Source organism: Elephas maximus, chromosome 9 (assembly GCF_024166365.1).
Source record: "Elephas maximus indicus isolate mEleMax1 chromosome 9, mEleMax1 primary haplotype, whole genome shotgun sequence".
Taxonomy (NCBI): Eukaryota; Metazoa; Chordata; class Mammalia; order Proboscidea; family Elephantidae; genus Elephas; species Elephas maximus.
In genome coordinates this window covers 54,362,118-54,382,545 of record NC_064827.1, presented here as the reverse complement: position 1 = coordinate 54,382,545, position 20,428 = coordinate 54,362,118, and the positions used below count along the sequence as shown (strand labels likewise).

Here is a 20,428-nt window from a genome sequence, read left to right as displayed (position 1 = left end):
AGAAACTGAGAGCGATTGGCCAGCGAGCTAAGAAAAATCTGAAGAGCATGACATCATGCATTGAAGGTCAGAGAATCAAGTGTTTCAAGAAGGCAGAAATGGTTAACTGTGTCCAACATTGCTGAGAGGATGGTAAGGTAAAGATAGAAAATTGACCATTGAATTTGGTAATAAAAAGGTCCCTGGTAACCTCCAGAAGTCACTGCAGAGGACTGATGAGGATGCATGCCTAACTGGAATGGGTTCAGGTGAGAGTAAGTGGTAAGGAAAGGAAGATAGTTAAAATACACAACTCTATAGAGGAATTTTGCTTCGAAGGAGAGCAGAAAACAGGACAATATCTGGATTATAAAAGTTCTATTTGAATTATTTTCCTGTCTGTTAATAGCTCAGGCACCATCTAATCTTTCTGTTTTTTTTTTCAAAACCCTTTAAGCATTTCTTTTGTCAAGATCCTTACACACAATGGCTGGTCAAGCTCTTTCAAAGCAGAAACCTATGATACAAAATTTTCCGTTTCTTCCAATCAGCCATCAAAAATTCTGTCTGTCAAATGCACAAACTTCATCTTCCTCAAAGTCCTAGGACAACTAACTGTCATGGAAGAAAAAAATTAATTTTCTCCTGGGGTAAAGATGCTTAGAGAGGGCATTTAAGGTGATAGAAGTTATGGAAGTAAGTGTACAAATAAAGGAGTCTGTCTCTGCTTGGAGCATGTAAAGTTCATCCATAGCAACAGGAGAGAAGGCAGGGTATACCGACTGTCTCACATTACGTAACGGTCCACAAAAATCAGAGATCTCAGGGATCCAGATAAATGAGAGGTGATTTACTTTCTGTTTTCCAAAATTTCTTCAGATAGCTAATTCAAAACTTACTATTTTACATCTGCCGTATGTTTTAGAAATGTAAAATAACACAGCTGTAAATATAGACTAGCCGGAGAGGTTGGAAATACCAAAACTAAAATTAGAAGGCAAAACAGAAATTACAGGTGTTTCAAGGAAAACCCTAGCCCACCTGTGACAGTGCTGAAGAAATTCTCCTTCTGGGGTTGCTGGCATGCTATTTTCTTGATGCCACTTACAATAAAGGTGGTAAATTACTACTGTGTCACTACCCTACAGCAACACAGCAATAGCTCCAGAAAAGAGGATAAAAATATAAAATGAAAATAAAAAGAATTAGAATGGATAAGTAGGCTTTTATTAGGGCAAGCATGTTCATAACCATAAAAGATCTCTCTAAAACAAACAGATGTCCCAAGTATCTTTGCTAAATAGCAATTCAAAATGAAGTAAAAATTAGTAAAAGTAATTATAAATTAACACATTTCAGCATACAAATCAACAAGCCTGAAAAAATTTTAATACCAAGACCTAATTTCACTATTTTCTAAGCTGGAGTGACTAACAATTAATGTGAAAACCATAATTAATACAGATGACACAAATGATACTATACTTTTCCAATGTAAAGAAATTTTTTTTTTTTTAATATTTTATTTATTTTTTATTCAACTTTAGATGAAGGTTTACAGAACAAACTAACTTCTCATCAAACAGTACACACATTGTTGCATGACACTGGTTAACAACCCCACGACATGTCAATACTCTCCCTTCTCAACCCTGGGTTCCCTATTACCAGCTTTCTTGTTCCCTCCTACCTTCCAGTCCCTGCCCCAGGGCTGGTGTGCCCCTTTAGTCTTGTTTTGTTCCCATAGGACTGTTCAATCTTCGGTTAAAGGGTGAACTTCAGGAGTGGCCTCATTACTGAGCTGAAGAGGAGTCCAGGGGCAACACTCTCAGGGTTTCTCCAGTCTCTATCAGGCCAGCAAGCTGGTCTTTCTTTTTGAGTTAGAATTTTGTTCTACATTTTTCTCCAGCTCTGTCTGGGACCCTCTATTGTGATCCCTGTCAGAGCAGTCAGTGGTAGTAGCCGGGCACCATCTAGTTGTACTGGACTCAGTCTGGTGGAGGCTGTGGTAGATGAGGTCCATTAGTCCTTTGGACTAGTCTTTCCCTTATGTTTTTGGTTTCCTTCATTATTCCTTGCTCCCAAAGGGGTGAGACCAGTGGAGTATCCTAGATGGCCGCTCACAGGCTTTTAAGACCCCAGATGCTACTCACCAAAGCAGAATGTAGAGCATATTCTTTATAAACTATGTTATGCCAATTGAGCTAGCTGTTCCCTGAGACCCATGGTCTCCATAGCCCTCAGCCCAGCAATTTGGTCCCTTAGGGAGTTGGGATGTGCCTATGGAGCTACCATGGCCTTGCCTTGTATAGGCTGTGCTGGTTTTCCCAGTATTGTGTACTGTCTTACCCTTCACCAAAGTTACCACTTATCTATTAAGTGTTGGTAATGAGGGTGGGGAGGGGTGGGGATGGAAAAGCACTTAAGAAATATATTTAATATAATATTCTTATGAATCCTATTTGATACTATAAAAAAAACTTTACTGGATACAATTAAAAAAAAATTTAAGAAAAACAAAAATCCTGAAAAGGTGGACATTGTATATAAATAATTTAAAAATGTTATCACCAGCATAAAAATATAAAATCATTTTAATATAAGAAAATGCTGTACCAAAAAGGCTGTCCAAGTACACAAGATGTGATATTTGAAAATAAAGGAAAAATCACGATCATGAAGCAGTGGCAGCTATTTCTGATGATAACAGATACTGAAATGCCAGAGGGGAAATGAACAGACTTATTTCCTGAAGTGGTAATGACAAAGGACAAAGGTATCTTTCAATAATGCAAGTGACATAGCTAATCAACTCACCACTTCCTTCAAACAAATCTGAGACTCTCTGGGGAGAATTCATGCATCACTAGCAGATACAGTAGTTGAAACATCTCATTTCAGTAGCAGATTATTTCAATGGTGAGAACGATGTAGGAATCAGAAGCATATTCTGCTGTGATACTAGGTAGTTGGCACTTTCCCGGACTGGAAAAAAATTCATAAGACAAATAAAGTTAATGACTTAATCAAATATGTTCCATAAATAATTCATGCCTAGTCAAACAGCTTACCAGCTGCCACAACCCTAGGATCCTCATGAGACAGATGTCTTCCAGCTGCACGACTATCCGGACTCTCATGCCACCAAAGAACATGAACTGCAGAAATAAACCAGAAATAAACTCTAAAGGACATGGCATTCCCACAAATAAGAACTACAGAAAAATCAATCTGATCAGAGACGCTAAGTCTCATTCTTTAAATCAAAACAGTGAATATCAAAAAGGTAAAACTAAATACGTTAGTGTCAAGATTTCAGAGGGGTCAGAGATTTGGGAAAGAAACTTATAAATTAACTAATCAAACTGGTTTTACTGATGAAGAGAGAGAGGCTGGAGAGGGGAAGTAAAGTAACAGCTGAAGACAATCAAAACTAGACTCAAGTTTCGTTAACTTCCTGTCTCTACTTAAAAACCAAGATTATAAAGAGAATTGTGTTGACTGTAAAAAATTTAAATGATACAAAGAAGAAAATAAAAATAAGCATAATCTTAACCTCTCAGAGAAAACCTCTTACTATTTGTTCTATTTCCTTTAAAAAGTATGTAAAATCAAATTAGGGTTATATCGTATAATATGCTTACTAACAGATTTTTAAAACTCAACAATATATTTTCTGTATCAATAATATTAACTTTTAATGGTTAGGTGAATTCCATATAGATATTTATAAATATATAGATAACACTATACATTTTATATCCCTTGAAATTTCCTTCCTGTGTAACTAAACACATCTATACACATTTAATGCATATGTCTTAGAAGTAAAATTATTGGCAAAGACAATGAAAAAAAGCTAAGCTTTTTATTTATATTGCCAAATTTTGGGGACGGAAAATTAAGCCAGTATGAGCCCAATGGAGTATATGAGTACTTATTTTTTCTTGACCTTTTTAACACTATATTTACATCTATATCTGTATCTGTTATCTACACCTACATCTTTATCTCTTTGTCTTTGCTAGGTTAAAAATAGTATCTCATTATTATTTTAATTGGCATCACCTTAAATATATATTTAGAAGGCATCTTTATGTTTACCTTTGTGTAAGTTTATTTTTTTGCTTCTCATATACATATGTATATGCACACAAGTATACATACATATGACATAGGAATAAAGAGACCAAAATGTTAACAGCATTGTCTCTAAGTAGTGGGAAACGAGCAATTTTTTTTCTTGGTAGTTCTTCATGTTTTTAATATTTATAAAAAAAATATTACTTTTATATTCAGAAATAATCTCCCTATCCTAAAACAAAAAAAAAAATTTTTTTTAAATCAATAAAAGTACATTCAGAGGAAAAAAGAATGAAAAAAGTAGATTATTTCTTGAGGATGCTTCATTTTTTTAATTCTATCATTTTGATGTACCAGGGAAAGCAAGCAGTTCAGGATTTGAAAAAGGCTTTATAAGGTGTAAATAAATTAGATGTAAAAAAGATTTTTTGAACCCTGAGAATTAACAAAAACCAAAAACCTGGCAATAAAAAATCATATGCCATAATGAGAAAGAGTTAACAAACTGACACAAAAAACATATGAGTAGATGACCACCATACTTTGTAATTATCCGTAAGAAGGGAAGAAATGTACCTCTGTTGAGTAGTCCGTATTCTGTGTGGAAAACTCCAACCAGTTTGGCATAGTTTAGATTGACATGGGAATGAATTGCCCTTTGAAATGCATCACCCCACAGAGCTGGTCCACCAGGTTTCATCTGAAAAGTAGCCAGTTCATAGACTCCTAGAGTAGGGAGAAAAAGCTTTTACAGAAAACATTCAAGCAACACCTAATCATGTTTAGTCTGGTGCCGGTGGAAGGCTAAACTACATGAACAGATTTGAAGGATTATGTACCTACACGTTTAAAAAAAAAATAGTTGCTACCGACTGATGTTGACCCAGTGAGTGTCAGAATAGAACTGTGCTCTCCATCGTGTTTTCAATGGCTGATTTTTCAGAGGTAGATTGCTAGGCCTTTCTTCCAAGGTACCTCTGGGTGGACTGGAAGCTCCAACCTTTCAGTTAACAGCTGAGCATGATAGCTGTTTTCATCACCCAGAGACTCATACATGTTTATGTTGTTGTATTGTTGTGTGATACTAAGTCAATTCCAACTCATAGCGACCCAACAGGATAGAGCAGAACTGCCCCATAGGGTTTCTTAGGCTGCAATCTTTATGGGATCAGACCTCCAGGTCTCTTCTCCTGTGGAGTGGCTGGTGGGTTTGAACTACTTACCTTTCAGTTAGTAGCTGAGTGCCACTAGGGCTCCTTATGTTTATGTAGATGTATCTATTTATTTTTTGCATTATTTTTCTTCGCTTTTATGCTTATAAAGTCCTTGCCCATGTTTAAGAGCCAGTTGTTAAGCTTAATCATATAGAAGAAAAAGAAAAAGCTCTGGAAGTTATGTATAAGCTACTACCTCAAATATTTTTATTTCTTATCCTAAGTCTTAAGTATTTCATATCTCCTGCATTTCTCTTTTTCGTTACACTTTTGAGAGGCAGTACTTTTTTCTTTGGGTAATTTCCCCCTACAGGTTTCCATTTCCAACAAGAATAGCAGGCAAATAGTGGACCTGAAGTGATGTCTCTGAGTTTTGAAGGAAAAAAAAAATTAAAGGGATGGTTTTGTTGTTCCTAAGTATTCAGGTAAATACTTCAGAAGAATTTGCTTTTACGATCTGGAACGAAGTGTGTTGTGGGTAGAGAGAAAGAAATTAGAGGACAAGTAGATTTGAAGTAACAGAAAAAAAATGCAAAAGACACTGAAAAATCATTAACAGTACAGAGGAAGAGAACCAAAATATGACAATATCCTAGAAGTCAACTATTTAGGTAGTACTGAAAGCTGAGGGAGGTATAAGTGGATGAGCATCCAAAGAAGACTTTTCAAGTCTCTTATAATCTAAAATAGACTACAAAGTTGGGAATAATGGGGGAAAGAAATAAAGCTTAAATTAGTTTATCCTTTTCTAATCTGATCTTTATTTAAAACTAGATTGAAGTAATTATTTAAGTCAGCAAGAAATGAAATCAACAAGAAGACAAATCTTTAGGAATTTTCTTCAAACTGAAAAATAAGAGGAAGACACAAAAGTTAAGCCACAGTAATATAGCCTGGCAGTTTCAGTTAATTCATTCCTCCTAAACAGTCATTCTTATAAGCAAAGATGTATTTAATGATTTAACATTAGCTATAATTTGTAAGAAAAAAACACTTTTATATTAAAAGTTGGTATTCTAAAATTATGACAAACCTCCATACACATTTTCCCTGCTTCTAGTTCCCAACTCCTCAACTTTTACTCATCATTTCAACTGTATACAACATAGCTAAGTTTTAAGAATTAATAAGATCCAATTTGGAAAAACACTTCATTATTTTGTTATAGTGTCTTAGGTGGTCAAATTCATTTTTATCTCAACAACTGCCATATTGTTGTTGTTGTTAGTTGGTGTTGATTCTGATGCATAGCGACCCCATGTGTGCAGAGTAGAACTGAATGCCACAGGGTTTTAAGTCTGTGACCATTCAGAAGTAGATCACCAGGCCTATCTCGTGAGGTGCCTCTGGGCAGATTCAAAGCGCCAACCTTTTGGCTAGTCAAGCGCTTAACCGTTTACCATACCCAGGAACTCCTACTGTATAAAACAAAGGATTTCTTTTATTTTTTTTCCTGTGTACCTTTAGTTTTTATAGCTTAAGGTCTTTAGATATTTTATTCATTAATATTCAAAGCTGGTGGCATAGTGGTTAAGAGCTACGGCTGCTAACCAAAAGGTTGGCAGTTTGAATCTACCAGGTGCTCCTTGGAAACTCTATGGGCAGTTCTTCTCTGTCCTACAGGGTCGCTATGAGTCAGAATCGATTCAAAGGCATGGGTATGGGTATTCAAAGTGATGAAGAAGGAAAGGGCTACCTTCTTTTGGAGGCTTTTCTATTTTGCACCATGGTACCAGATAAGTAATTTCACATTCTTGTTTATCCACAAGAAGCAAATTTGGGATGAGGAATTGTTCTTGCCATTCCTTATTTTTGGCCAAGGCTTTCTGAACTTCAGTTCGATGAGCAAAATTATCTATGGGAAGGAAGGAAGAGAAAAAATTTTTTTCAATTTAAAATCTCCTGTTTTTTTTGCATTTTATTTAATTCAGTAAACCCACATCAGGGACATATAGGGGCACTGCGTTACACAGTAAAACCTGAGAAAAGCTGGCACCTGTGTAAGGTAGAAACCTGTCACAGAAGGAAAATGCAAACATTTTCCACTAAAAGGAGAGAGAGAAAAGTGGTAAGTCCGTACTCTGTCAAAGGTGGAGGCATTCCCATTGAGTTCCAGGTTTCACTGTATCATTGGAGATACCCAGATAAACAGATGTGATATTTGAGCTCAAGTTGCTCATAGTCTAACAGGGAAATAGAAATGTGAACAACTAATTACGATGCCATGTAATAAATTTTCTAGGCTCCATCATTTACTAGGTAGTTGTATGACTTAAGTAAGTTATTAAATCTTTTTGTGCACCAGTTTCCTAATCTGTGAAATGGGAATAATAATGTAGTGTCTATCTCCAGGGTTGTCGTAAGGATTAAATGAATTAAGATGAAAAAGGCTTATAATAGTGCTTGGCACCTAATTAAAAATTAGTACTCAATATATGTTAATTACTCTAATTAATTGAATTGAGGCATGTCATTTATAATTCCAGTTTAGAGACAAGACTCTTTCTCTTTGGTGCTGGTGATGGGGAATGGTCAGGTGAACATAACACCTTGAATCAGATGTACCATAAATGAAATTAAGATGTACTTTTTAAAGCTTTTTCTGCTTTGAACAAATAGCTTCCAAACAAATGAAGCCAATTCTCTTACTTATTGTCACCCATTCTTTTTCCTCATTATTTATTTTTCTTCTGTCTGAATTAGGGCCTCATAAGACTAATGGTAGGAGAGTTATATGATCTATGCTCAGGATAAGGAATAACACCTCTCTTATAGACTGAGTTATTATCTGGACTTGATTATTTTAATGGAGCATGATTCAACTTGGCATATCTAAAGCATGCATTGTGTTTTACAGGGGCTAGTTCTATTATAATAGGGAAAAATCCTAAAGTATGGCCATGTTAAGTATAGAATGAGTACTTTTCAAATTAAAGTACTTTTTGACTATTAACTTTGGATAATGATCACCAAACATTAAATGGAATTATTAAAAGTTCTCTGGATATCACCAAGTACATGCAGATTGCTAAGTATAGAGATGGAAACCAAAACAACTAAACCCACTGCCGAACTCCACATTTTCCCATCTATGATAACATAAGAATTTTAGCAGGGCTCCGTTAAAGGTATACGATTGGGAAGAGCAATCACTGATTTGTTTTTTGTTTTCGTTTTGGTTTTTAAAGATTTTACTTGACCTGTATGCATTTATAGTAGTAGAGATCTAAGAGCTAAGTCTCATGTTGCATCTACCAGAATGAACATCTGTACTGAACCCTTAGGCTAGATGACTCATACCATACTTCCAAATATGAAACACTTTATTCATTCTGCCTCCAAATTCTAGACTCCAGTATCCAATCAGTTCAGAGTGAGCTGTGCGAAGATGAATGTTTTTCTTAATATCTTCCAGGAACTCATTCATCTTTGAAGATTTAAGGTAGTAAGTATGAAATTCATAGAATGTCCCATCATATTGTCTTGGTCCTGTAGCAAAAGGTGAACACATCTGAAGAAAAATAAGACAAATTTAAATACTTTGGGAATGTAGAAAACAACAAAAACAAAGTCATTATTACAACCCCATGTGTTATAGAGTAGAACTGCTCCAAAGAGTTTACTTGGCTGTAATCTTTATGGAAGTAGATCAACAGGCCTTTCTTCCATGGTGCTGCTTGGTGGGTCTGAATCACCAACCTTTAGATTGGTAGCTCAGTGAAAACTACTTGAGCCATACATGGACCTTTTTGGGGAAGTAGGATTTACTGTATGATGTCACAGCCAAGTCTGAATCTGGAAACAAGGGGCACTTATTAGAAATCATAATCCATGTTGGTACTTCCACTGTCATCTACAAATCTTTATGTAGAAATGTCAATAAAGAGAGTTATCTTAAATATGCTGAATATATGACTGCTCTTTCTTAGCAATAAGAAACAGTGACTATACACATGGACCTAGCCAGATGGAATACGCAGCAACCAAACTGACTTCATCTGTGGAAAGGGACGATGGAGAAGTTCAATATCATCAGAACAAGGCCAAAGACCGACTATGGAACATACCGTAAATTACTCACGTGCAAGTTCAATATGAAGCTGACGAAAATTAGAACAAGTTCACAAGAGCCAAAGTGTGATCTTGAGTATATCCCACCTGTATTTAGAGACGATCTCAAGAACAGATTTGACACATTGAACACTAATGATCGAAGACCAGACTATTTGTGGAATGGCATCAAGGACATCATACACGAAGAAAGCAAGAGGTAATTAAAAAGTCAGGACAGAAAGAAAAGGCTAAAATGGATGTCAGAAGAAACTCTGAAACTTGCTCTTGAACACCAAGTAGCTAAAGCGAATTGAAGAAACGATGACGTAAAAGAGCTGAACAGAAGATTTCAAAGGGCAGCTCAAGAAGACAAAGTATTATAATGACATGTGCAAAGACCTGGAGATAGAAAACCAAAAAGGAAGAATACACTTGGCATTTCTCAAGCTGAAAGAGCTGAAGAAAAAATTCAAGCCATGAGTTGCAATATTGAAGGATCCTAAGGGGAAAATATTAAATGATGTGGGAAGTATCCAAAGAAGATGGAAGGAATACACAGGGTCACTATACCAAAATGAATTGGTCTATGTTCAATGATTTCAGCAGGTAGCATATGATCAGGAACTGAAGGTACTGAAGGAAGAAGTCCAAGCAGCATTGAAGACACTGGTGAAAAACAAGACTCCAGGAATTGACACAATACCAACTGAGATGTTTCAACAAATGGATGCAGTGCTAGAAGTACTCAATCGTGTATGCCAAGAAGTTTGGAAGACAGCTACCTGGCCAACTGACTGCAAGAGATCCATATTTATGCCTATTCCAAAGAAAGGTGATCCAGCCAAATGTATAAAGTATTGAACAATATCATTGATATCATATGCAAGTAAAATTTTGCTGAAGATCATTCAAAAGCACCTGCTGCAGTACATCAACACGAAACTGCCAGAAATTCAAGTCAGATTCAGAAGAGGATGTGGAACAAGGGATATCATTGCTGATGTCAGAGGGTTCCTGGCTGAAATCACAGTATACCGGAAAGATGTTTACCTGTGTTTTATTGACTATGCAAAGGCATTCGACTGTGTGGATCATAACAAATTATGGATACCACTGTGAAGAATGGGAATTCCCGAACACTTAATTATGCTCACGAGGAACCTGTACATAGATGAACTGGCGGTCAATGGAACACAACAAGAGTATACCATAGGGTTTAAAGTCAGGAAAGGTGTGTGTCAGGGTTGTATCCCTTCACCATACCTACTCAATTTGTATGCTTAGCAAATAATATCAGAAACTGGAATATATGAAGAAGAACTCAGCATCAGGACTGGAGGAAGGCTCATTAGTAACTGGTGTTACGCAGATGACACAGCCTTGCTTGCTGAAATTGAAGAGGATTTGAAGCACTTACTATTGAAGATCAAAGACCACAGCCTTCAGTATGGATTACATCTCAACATAAAGAAAACAGAAATCCTCACAACTGGACCAATAAGCAATATCATGAGAAACACAGAAAAGATTGAAGTTGTCAAGGATTTCATTTTACTTGGATCCACAATCAATGTCCATGGAAGCAGCAGTCAAGACATCAAGCAACGTTATTACATTGGGCAAATCTGCTGCAAAACATCTTTTAACATGTTAAAAGGCAAAGATGTCAACTTGAAGACTAAGGCGTGCCTGACCCAAGCCATGGTGTTTTCAACTGCCTCATATGCCATGTGAAAGCTAGACGATGAATAAGGAAGACTGAAGAAAAACTGATGCCTCTGAATTATGGTGCTGGTGAACAGTATTGTATATACCACGTACTGCCAAAAGAACAAACAAATCTGTCTTGGAAGAAGAACAGTCAGAATGCTTCTTAGAAGCAAGGATGGTGAGACTACGCCTCACACACTTGGGACATGTTATCAGGAGGGATGAGTCCCTGAAGAAGGACATTATACTTGGTAAAGCAGAGGTCAGTGAAAAAGAAGAAGACCCTAAATGAGCTGGATTGACACAGTGGCTGCAACAGTGGGCTCAAGCATAACAGCGATTATGAGGATGGCGCAGGACTGGGCAGTGTTTCATTCTGTTGCACACAGGGTCGTTATTAGTCAGAACCAACTCAATGGTACCTAACAACAACAACTTTTTTAGCAGGAGTCCACCTTCACTCATTTCTTCATGAAAAGTTGTTCATAAGAAGTCAATGGGATCTTAATGATATTCCCTTACCCAAGAATTACAATTAGGATCCTAATAAATTTACAAATAGTTTTCCCTTATTTGGTCAATTTTCCATCTTTTGGCAACACTACCTGTGTTATATTCACTAAGCAAACTTTATATTTGTAAACCATGCAGGTCTTTTGGAAGGTACGATGGAAATACATTTACTAGCAGAAATTTTTTAATTGTGCTTTAAGTGAAAGTTTACAAATCACATCAGTCTCTCATACAAAAACTTATACACACCTTGCTATGTTCTCCTAGCTGCTCTCTCCCTAATAAGACAGCACACTCCTCCTCTCCACCCTGTATTCTCCATGTCAATTCAATGAGCTCCTGTCCTCTCCTCCCCCCGACCATCTCAGCTCATCTCCAGCTAGGTGCTGCCCACATAGTCTCATATGTCTCCTTAAGCCAAGAAGCTCACACCTCACCAGTATCATTTTCTGTCTTACAGTCCAGTCAAATCCCTGTGTGAAGAGTTGGCTTCAGGAATGGTTCCAGTCTTGGGCTAACAGAGGGTCTAGGGAGCATGACCTCTGGGGTCCCTCTGGTCTCATTCAGACCATTAAGTCTGGCCTTTTTACAAGAATTTGAGGTCTGCATTCCACAGTTCTCCTGCTCCATCAGGTATTCACTGTTGTGTTCCCTTTCAGGGCAGTCACTGGTGGTGGTAGGGCACCATCTAGTTCTTCCGGTCTCAGTATGATGTAGTCTCTGGTTTATGTAGCCCTTTCTGTCTCTTGGGGTCATCTTTACCTTATGTCTTTGGTGTTCTTCATTTCCCTTTGCTCCAGGTGAGTTGAGACCAATTGATGCATCTTAGATGTCCACTTGCTAGTATTTAAGACCCCAGATGCCACTCACCAAAATGGGATGCAGAACATTTTCTTAATACATTTCTTATGCCAATTGACCTAGATGTCCCCTGAAACCATGGTCCCCAGACCCCCATCCCTGCTACTCTAGCCCAGAAAACCTTTTTTTTTAAGGTGCTTAAAAAAATGAAGATTGCTGTTCAAGTCAAAGTATTTCCGAAAACTAATGAGGCAAAACACAGAGCAAAAGCAAGACTGGAACGTAACTAATGCAATACCAAAAACCAAACCCCCTGGCATCCAGTTGATTCCAACTCATAGCGGCTCTATAGAACAGAGTAGGATTGCCCCATAGGGCTTCCAAGGAGCAGCTGGTGGATTCAAACTGCCGACTTTTTGGTTAGCAGTTGAGCTCTTAACCACTGCACCACCAGGGCTCCAACTAATGCAATAGAAGTCTATAATCCATCCAATGGCACTGTAACATTGCGGTAGATTATATGAACGTTAGAAAAAGATACATCAATAAATTAGAATCGTCTGAATTGTGAATAGTTTTTAATTACAGATGTGATGTAAAAAAGGGCATTCAATTCATCCAGTTATACCACTCACCAAAAAACAGGTGGATGAAAATCTCTCTTAACAATCTTTAGTTCTTTTTGTAAAAGTCATATATTTACTATGTAATGCTCTGTTCTAAATTGGTCACAAGTACATTTAACTTTCAGTAGGAAATAATCTGCCAGAAATTATCCTATTAGAAATTTCTGTACACAGGCATACACATTTATACATGTACACATGTGGCATTCTATTTCAGAAATTCATTTTACTTGAGATTGGATAACAGCTACCCATTCCCAGAAATCTACTACGACAGAATAATCTATTAAAAGACAGTTTCGGAATAGGGGTAAATATTAAGGCAACCACAAAGGAGACTAACTGTTCTACTCATCAAAATAAAATACAAGAAAAAAATACTGACTCAGCAGAAACAAAGTCAACAATGAATAAGAGGAAAAGACAATGTATAAAGATAAACTACTCAGCACAAAAAATTAAGTGGGAAGAAGAAACTGTCAACAACACACAAAAAAAGACATCAAAATGACAGCACTGAACTCATAAAAAAAAAATTTTTTTTTTTTTAACCTACCCGTAATTACACTGAATGTAAATGGACTAAATGCACCAATAAAGAGACAGAGAGTCTCAGACTGGATAATAAAACATGATCCATCTATATGCTGCCTATAAGAGACATACCTTAGACTTAGAGATACAAACTAAAACTCAAAGGATGGAAAAAAATATATCAAGCAAACAACAATCAAAAAAGAGCAGGAGTGACAATATTAATTTCTGACAAAATAGACTTTAAAGTTAAATACACCATAAAGGACAAGGAGGGATACTGTATAATGATTAAAGGGACAATATACCGGGAAGATATAATCATATTAAATATTTACACACCCAATGACAGGGCTGCAAGACACATAAACTTTAACAACACTGAAAAGTGAGATAGACAGCTGCACAATTACAGCAGGAGACTTCAACACACCACTTTTGGTGAAGGACCAGACATTCAGAAAGAAGGTCAATAAAGACATGGAAGATCTAAATGCCACAATCAACCAACCTGACCTTATAGACATATATAGAACGCTCCACCCAAAAGGAGCCAAGTGTACTTTCTTTTCTAGTGCACAGGGAACGTTCTCTAGAATAGACCACATATTAGGTCATAAAGCAAGCCCTAGCAGAATCCAAAACGTCAAAATATTATAAAGCCTCTTCTCTGAGCATAAGTAGAAATCAATAACAGAAAAAGCAGGGAAAAGAAATCAAACACTTGAAAACTGAACAATACCCTGCTCAAAAAAGACTGGGGTATAGAAGGCTTTAAGGATGGAAAAAAGAAATTCATAGAATCCACTAAGAATGAACACACTTCCTATCAGAACCTTTGGGACACAGCGAAAGCAGTGCTCAGAGGTCAATTTCTATCAATAAATGCACACATACAAAAAGGAAGTCCAAAATCAAAGAACTGTCCCTACAACTTGAACAAATAGAAAGACAGCAACAAAAGAAACCCTCAGGCACCAGAAGAAAGCAAACAATAAAAATTAGAGCAGAACTAAATGAAACAGAAAACAGAAAAACTTAAAGAGTTAACAAGACCAAAAGCTGGTTCTTTGAAAAAATTAACAAAATTGATAAACCACTGGCCAACCTGACAAAAGGAAAACAGGAGAGGAAGCAAATAACCCGAATAAGAAATGAGATGGGTGATACTACAATAGACCCAACTGAAATTAAAAGAATCATATCAGATTTCTATGAAAATTGTGCTCTTAACAAATTTGAAAACCTAGGAGAAATGGATGAATTCCTTGAAACACACTACCTACCTATACTAACACAAACAGAGGTACAACAACTAAATAGGCCCATAACAAAAGAAGAGATTGAAAAGGTAATCAAAAAACTCCCAACAACAACAAAAAAAAGCCCTGACCCAGGCAGTTTCACTGCAGAGTTCTACGGTACTCTCGGAGAAGAGTTAACACCACTACTACTAAAGGTATTTCAGAGCATAGAAAAGGACAGAATACTCCCAAACTCATTCTATGAAGCCAGCATATCCCTGATACTAAAACCAGGTAAAGACACCACAAAAAAAGAAAATTATAGACCTACATCCCTCGTGAACTTAGATGCGAAAATCCTCAACAAAATTCTAGCCAATAAAATTCAACAACATATCAAAAAAAATAATTCACCATGACCAAGTGGGATTCATACCAGGTATGCAGGGATGGTTCAACATTAGAAAAACAATTAATGTAATCCATCATATAAATAAAACAAAAGAACCACATGATCTTATCAATTGATGCAGAAAAGGCATCTGACAAGTTCAACACCCATTCATGATAAAAATTCTCAGCAAAATAGGAATAGAAGGAAAATTCCTCAACATAATAAAGGGCATTTATACAAAGCCAACAGCCAACATCATCCTAAATGGAGAGAGTCTGAAAGCATTCCCCTTGAGACTGGGAACCAGACAAGGATGCTCTTTATCACCACTCTTCCTCAATATTGTGCTGAAGGTCCTAGCCAGAGCAATTAGACTAGATAAAGAAATAAAGAGCATCCATATTGGAAGAAGTAAAAGTATCTCCATTTGCAGATGACATGATCTTATACACACGAAACCCTAAAGAATCCTCAAGAAAACTACTGAAACTAATATAAGAGTTCAGCAGAGTATTGGGATACAAGATAAACATACAAAAATCAGTTGGATTCCTCTGCACCAACAAAAAGAATATAGAAGAGGAAATCGTCAAATCAATACCATTTATATTAGCCTCCAAGAAGATAAAATACTTAGGAATAAATCTTACCAGAGGTGTAAAAGACCTATACAAAGAAAACCACAAGACACTACTGCAGGAAACCAAGAGACCTACGTAAGTGGAAAAACATACCTTGCTCATGGATAGGAAGACTTAACGTTGTAAAAATGTCTATTCTACCAAAAGCAATTTATAGATACAATGCAATTCCAACCCAAATTCCAACGACATTTTTTAATGAGATAGAGAAACAAATCACCAACTTCTTATGGAAGGGAAAGAGGCCCCGGATAAGTAAGCATTACTGAAAAAGAACAAAGTGGGAGGCCTCACTCTACCTGATTTTGGAACCTATTATACTGCCATAGTAGTCAAAACAGCCTGGTACTGGTACAACAATAGGTACACTGACCAATGGAACAGAATTGAGAATCCAGACATAAATCCATCTACATATGAGCAACTGATATTTGACAAGGCCCAAAGTCAGTTAAATGGAGAAAAGACAGTTTATTTAACAAATGGTGCTGGCATAACTGGATATCTATCTCCAAAAAAATGAAACACCCATACCTCAAACCATGCACAAAATGAACTCAAAATGGATCAAAGACCTAAATATAAAATCTAAAAACGGTAAAGATCATGGAAGAAAAAATGGGGACAACGCTAGGAGCCCTAATACATGGCATAAATGATACACAAAACATTACTAACAATGCAGAAGAGAAACCAGATAACTGGGAGCTCCTAAAAATCAAACACCTACGCTCATCCAAAGACTTCACCAAAAGAGTAAAAAGACTACCTACAGACTGGGAAAGAGTTTTTAGCTATGACATTTCCAATCAGCACCTGATCTCTAAAATGCACATGATACTGCAAAAACTCAACTACAAAAAGACAACCCAATGAATAAATGGGCAAAAGATATGAACAGGCACTTCACTAAAGAAGACATTCAGGTAGCTAACACATACACAAGGAAATGCTCATGATCATTAGCCATTAGAGAAATGCAAATCAAAACTACAATGAGATTCCATCTTACTCCAACAAGGCTGGCATTAATCCAAAAAACACAAAATAATAAATGTTGGAGAGGTTGTAGAGAGACTGGAACACTTATACACTGCTGGTGGGAATGTCAAATGGCACAACCACTTTGGAAATCGATATGGCGCTTCCTTAAAAAACTAGAAATAGAACTACCATAGGATCCAGCAATCCCACTCCTTGGAATATATCCTAGAGAAATACGAGCCTTTACACGAACAGATACATGCACACCCATGTTGACTGCAGCACTATTTACAATAGCAAGAAGATGGAAGCAACCAAGGTGCCCATCAACAGATGAATGAATATATAAATTATGGTAACCCACCCACTAAAAACCCACAATGGAATATTACGCATTGATAAAGAATAATGATGAATCTGTGAAACATTTCATAACATGGAGGAATCTGGAAGGCATTATGCTGAGTGAAATTAGTCAGTTGCAAAAGGACAAATGTTGTATAAGACCACTATTATAAGAACTCAAGAAATAGTTTAAACAGGGAAGAAAATATTCTTTGATGGTTAGGAGGGGAGGAAGGGAGGGAAGGAGGGAGCAGGGTTTTCAATACTTAGATAGTAGATAAGAGTTATTTTAGATGAAGGGACAACACACAATACAGGAGAGGTCAGCACAACTAGACTAGACCAAAAGCAAAGAAGTTTCCTGAATAAACTGAACGCTTCAAAGGCCAGTGTAGCAGGGGCGGGGGTTTGCGGACCATGTTTTCAGGGGATATCTATGTCAACTGGCATAATAAAATCTATTAAGAAAACATTCTGCATCCCACTTTGGAGAGTGGCACCTGGGATCTTAAGCGGTAGCAAAGCGGCCAACTAAGATGCATCAATGGGTCTCAACCCACCTGGAGCAAAGGAGAATGAAGAACACCAAAGACACAAGGTAATTATAAGCCCAAGAGACAGACAGGGCCACATAAACCGGAGACTACGTTAGCCTGAGCTCAGAACTAGATGGTACCCGGCTACAACAGATGATTGCCCTGACAGAGAACACAACAGAGAATCCCTGGGGGAGCAGGAGAGCAGTGGGATGCAGATCCCAAATTCTCATAAAGAGACCAGGCTTAATGGTCTGACTGAGACTAGAAGGACCCCAGAAGTCACAGTCCCCAGACCTTCTGTTGGCCCAAGAGAGGAACCATTCCCAAAGCCAACTGTTCAGACAGGGATTGGACTGGACTATGGGATGGAAAATGATACTGGTGAAGAATGAGCTTCTTGGATGAAGTAGACACATGAGCCTATGTGGGTAGCTCTTGTCTGACGGGGAGATGAGAAGGTAGAGGGGGTAAGAAGCTGGCTTAATGGACCCAAAAAGAGAGTGGAGGGAAGCAGTGTGCTGTCTCATTACGGGGAGAGTAATTAGGAGTATATAGCAAGGTGTCTGTAAATTTTTGTATGAGAGTCTGACGTGATTTGTAAACTTTCACTTAAAGCACAATAAAAATTAAAAAAATAAAATAAAAGAGAGTTTTGGTACCTACAAATGTTTGAATTTTGGGCTTACACTGACTACTTGTTATGTCAAATGAAACCAATAAGGTTTAAGCTCTGTATATTTTAGTTACAACATACAATTGTGTATGTATTTTAATTATGGATAATAAGACTTAATTATTATCCATTCATGTCCATTTCGAGTTATATTCTTGTCCAGATGTCTCAGCTTGCTTGGAAAGCAAGTACTCCCACCAAAAAAAAATTGCAGCTATCCTGTCTTTTGGTGGACTTTCTCTTTGTTTCATTTTAGCCAAACTCTAATAATAGAATGTGAAAATAACTGACACCTAATATTTACAGTTTAAAAAGTATTATAAGTAAAATATAAATATATGAGAAAATGAGCCAATGAGGTATTTGTAAAAATCGCTTAAGTTGATTTTCAGGGAGTTTGTATTTGTGGTCTAAGGCACATATTTTTATCATTATTTTTCACAGGAGAAATATATGAGGGACAATCAGGGAAAAGTTCACAGCAGTAATGGAGATGAGAATACTGGGAGAGGAATCGAAAGTGCTTTAAACCTTAACCCTTGCCAAGAATTTCCACTTACAGCTGTTCTATAGGGTTTTAGGACAGAGAAGAACTGCCACATAGGGTTTCCAAGGCTGTCATCTTTAGAGAAGCAGATTACCACATCTTTCTCCCTCAACTGCTGCAGGGTTCCAACCCACAGCCCTTTCGGTTAGCAGGTGAGAACCTAAACACTGCACCACCAGGCTCTTTTATCTCCAAGACCCATTATCAACAGCAATAATGACTTCCAATTCACTTATAAAATAACTGGTTGATATTTAATAAACCCATAACTCAGTATAAGGTTGCAAAGAAATAATCCTTGGCCATGCCCTAAAGACTGTATTGTTAATCTTTCGTCTTCACTAGAAGGTCTGTTTCTTGAATAGTTTATCCTCCCCTTCTGCCTGTTAAGAGTAAAAACACTTAACATCGAAAGGGTAAAAAAAAAGTCTCTATGTTGGATTCGCCTAGGCCAATGCCCAAGGCAAAATTACTAAGCTCTGTTTTGTACATTTCTCATCTAAGGGTTAGGTAAGTTCGTTTATAATGGTCATGTCTGCTAAGACGTTCCTGACCCTGCCTGATGTGAGAAGCCATAGCAAGCGGTCCTCCCCCACCCGGACCCTGGCCTCCCCTTCAGGGTTCTCTGCAAGATGCTCGGGCGTTGTGTATTTCGTTTAAAAGAGGAAGCTGGTTCTGTTACAAGTGGCTGATAGTCTTTTTTCTCCCTCAACCTTCAGTAAGGAGGAAGTGGTGAACTGGAAACCTGACATCAACAGGAGAATCCCGCAAAACGCTTGGCCAGTCGATAACCTGGCGGACGCCCCCGGAGCTGCAGCTGTGACGCTTCTGGGCAGCAAAAGACCTAAGCCAGAAGAGCCCACTGCCCACTGCTGCCCGCGAGAAGGAGGCGATACCGACAGGTGATGCCCTTCCTCCTCACGCGCATCTCGGGGTCGTGCCCTCAGGAGGTTGGGGGAAAGAGCGAGGAGATTGCCGGACGGGCGCGCGCGTGTGTACGGAGAGCGCAAGCGCGGGGCTCGTGCGCGCGTGCACTGCAGACACCCTTCCCCTCCCGCCAGGAGCACCGCCGGGACGACTCTGCGGCCACTACCTGAGGCGCGAGCTGCCGCGGGGCCAGAGCCCTAGTCAGGCCGCTTCGGAGGACGAACATGATGAGGCTTCGAGCGCTGCGGAGAAAGGCAGCCAGCAGTTGTCTTTCTCCGACCCCTTTCCTGTTTCCGGACAGGAGAAGGGCTGTGACTACACCAGTGGCAGACGCGGACTGCGGGGCGGGACTCGGCGGGGCCAGCTCCGCCCCAGTCGGGAGGCGCGGCCCCAAGGCCTTGCCCGCTTGTCGTCCTCGGCGGGCGGGGGCGCGATGCCAGGAACGTTTTTTGTAACTGACCGCTCGGCTGAAGGAGAGCTGGTGGTTAAGTGCTCAGCTGCTAACCGAGAGGTCGGTAGTTCAAACCTACCAGCCACTCGCGGGAGAAAAGTGTGGCAGTCTGCTTCTGTAAACACAGCCTTGGAAACCCTATGGTGGCGTTCTACTCTGTCCTATAGGGT

General features: G+C 38.3%; 1 protein-coding gene across 1 annotated transcript; it reads right to left on the bottom strand.

The window, feature by feature from the left end:
* Positions 1-1,208: 1,208 nt before the first annotated feature.
* Positions 1,209-20,144, bottom strand: NIPSNAP3A (nipsnap homolog 3A). The gene is made up of 6 exons (XM_049896343.1): positions 19,974-20,144; positions 8,577-8,787; positions 6,973-7,131; positions 4,639-4,788; positions 3,051-3,137; positions 1,209-2,964 (listed from the first exon to the last, which is right to left on the bottom strand). The coding sequence occupies exons 1-6, from the start codon at positions 20,031-20,033 to the stop codon at positions 2,888-2,890; spliced, it is 744 nt and encodes a 247-aa protein (XP_049752300.1). The 5' UTR covers positions 20,034-20,144; the 3' UTR covers positions 1,209-2,887.
* Between the last annotated feature and the right edge of the window lie 284 nt (positions 20,145-20,428).

What these genes read in the sequence shown, in the direction of transcription:
- NIPSNAP3A (XM_049896343.1), bottom strand. Translation starts at nt 20,033, where the DNA reads ATGTTCGTCCTCCGAAGCGGCCTGACTAGGGCTCTGGCCCCGCGGCAG. An exon ending in CGCGGCAGCTCGCGCCTCAG is followed by an intron (nt 8,788 to 19,973) that starts GTAGTGGCCGCA and finishes ATTTTTCTTCAG; the next exon opens with ATGTGTTCACCTTTTGCTAC. An exon ending in ATACGGACTACTCAACAGAG is followed by an intron (nt 3,138 to 4,638) that starts GTACATTTCTTC and finishes TTATTTCTGCAG; the next exon opens with TTCATGTTCTTTGGTGGCAT.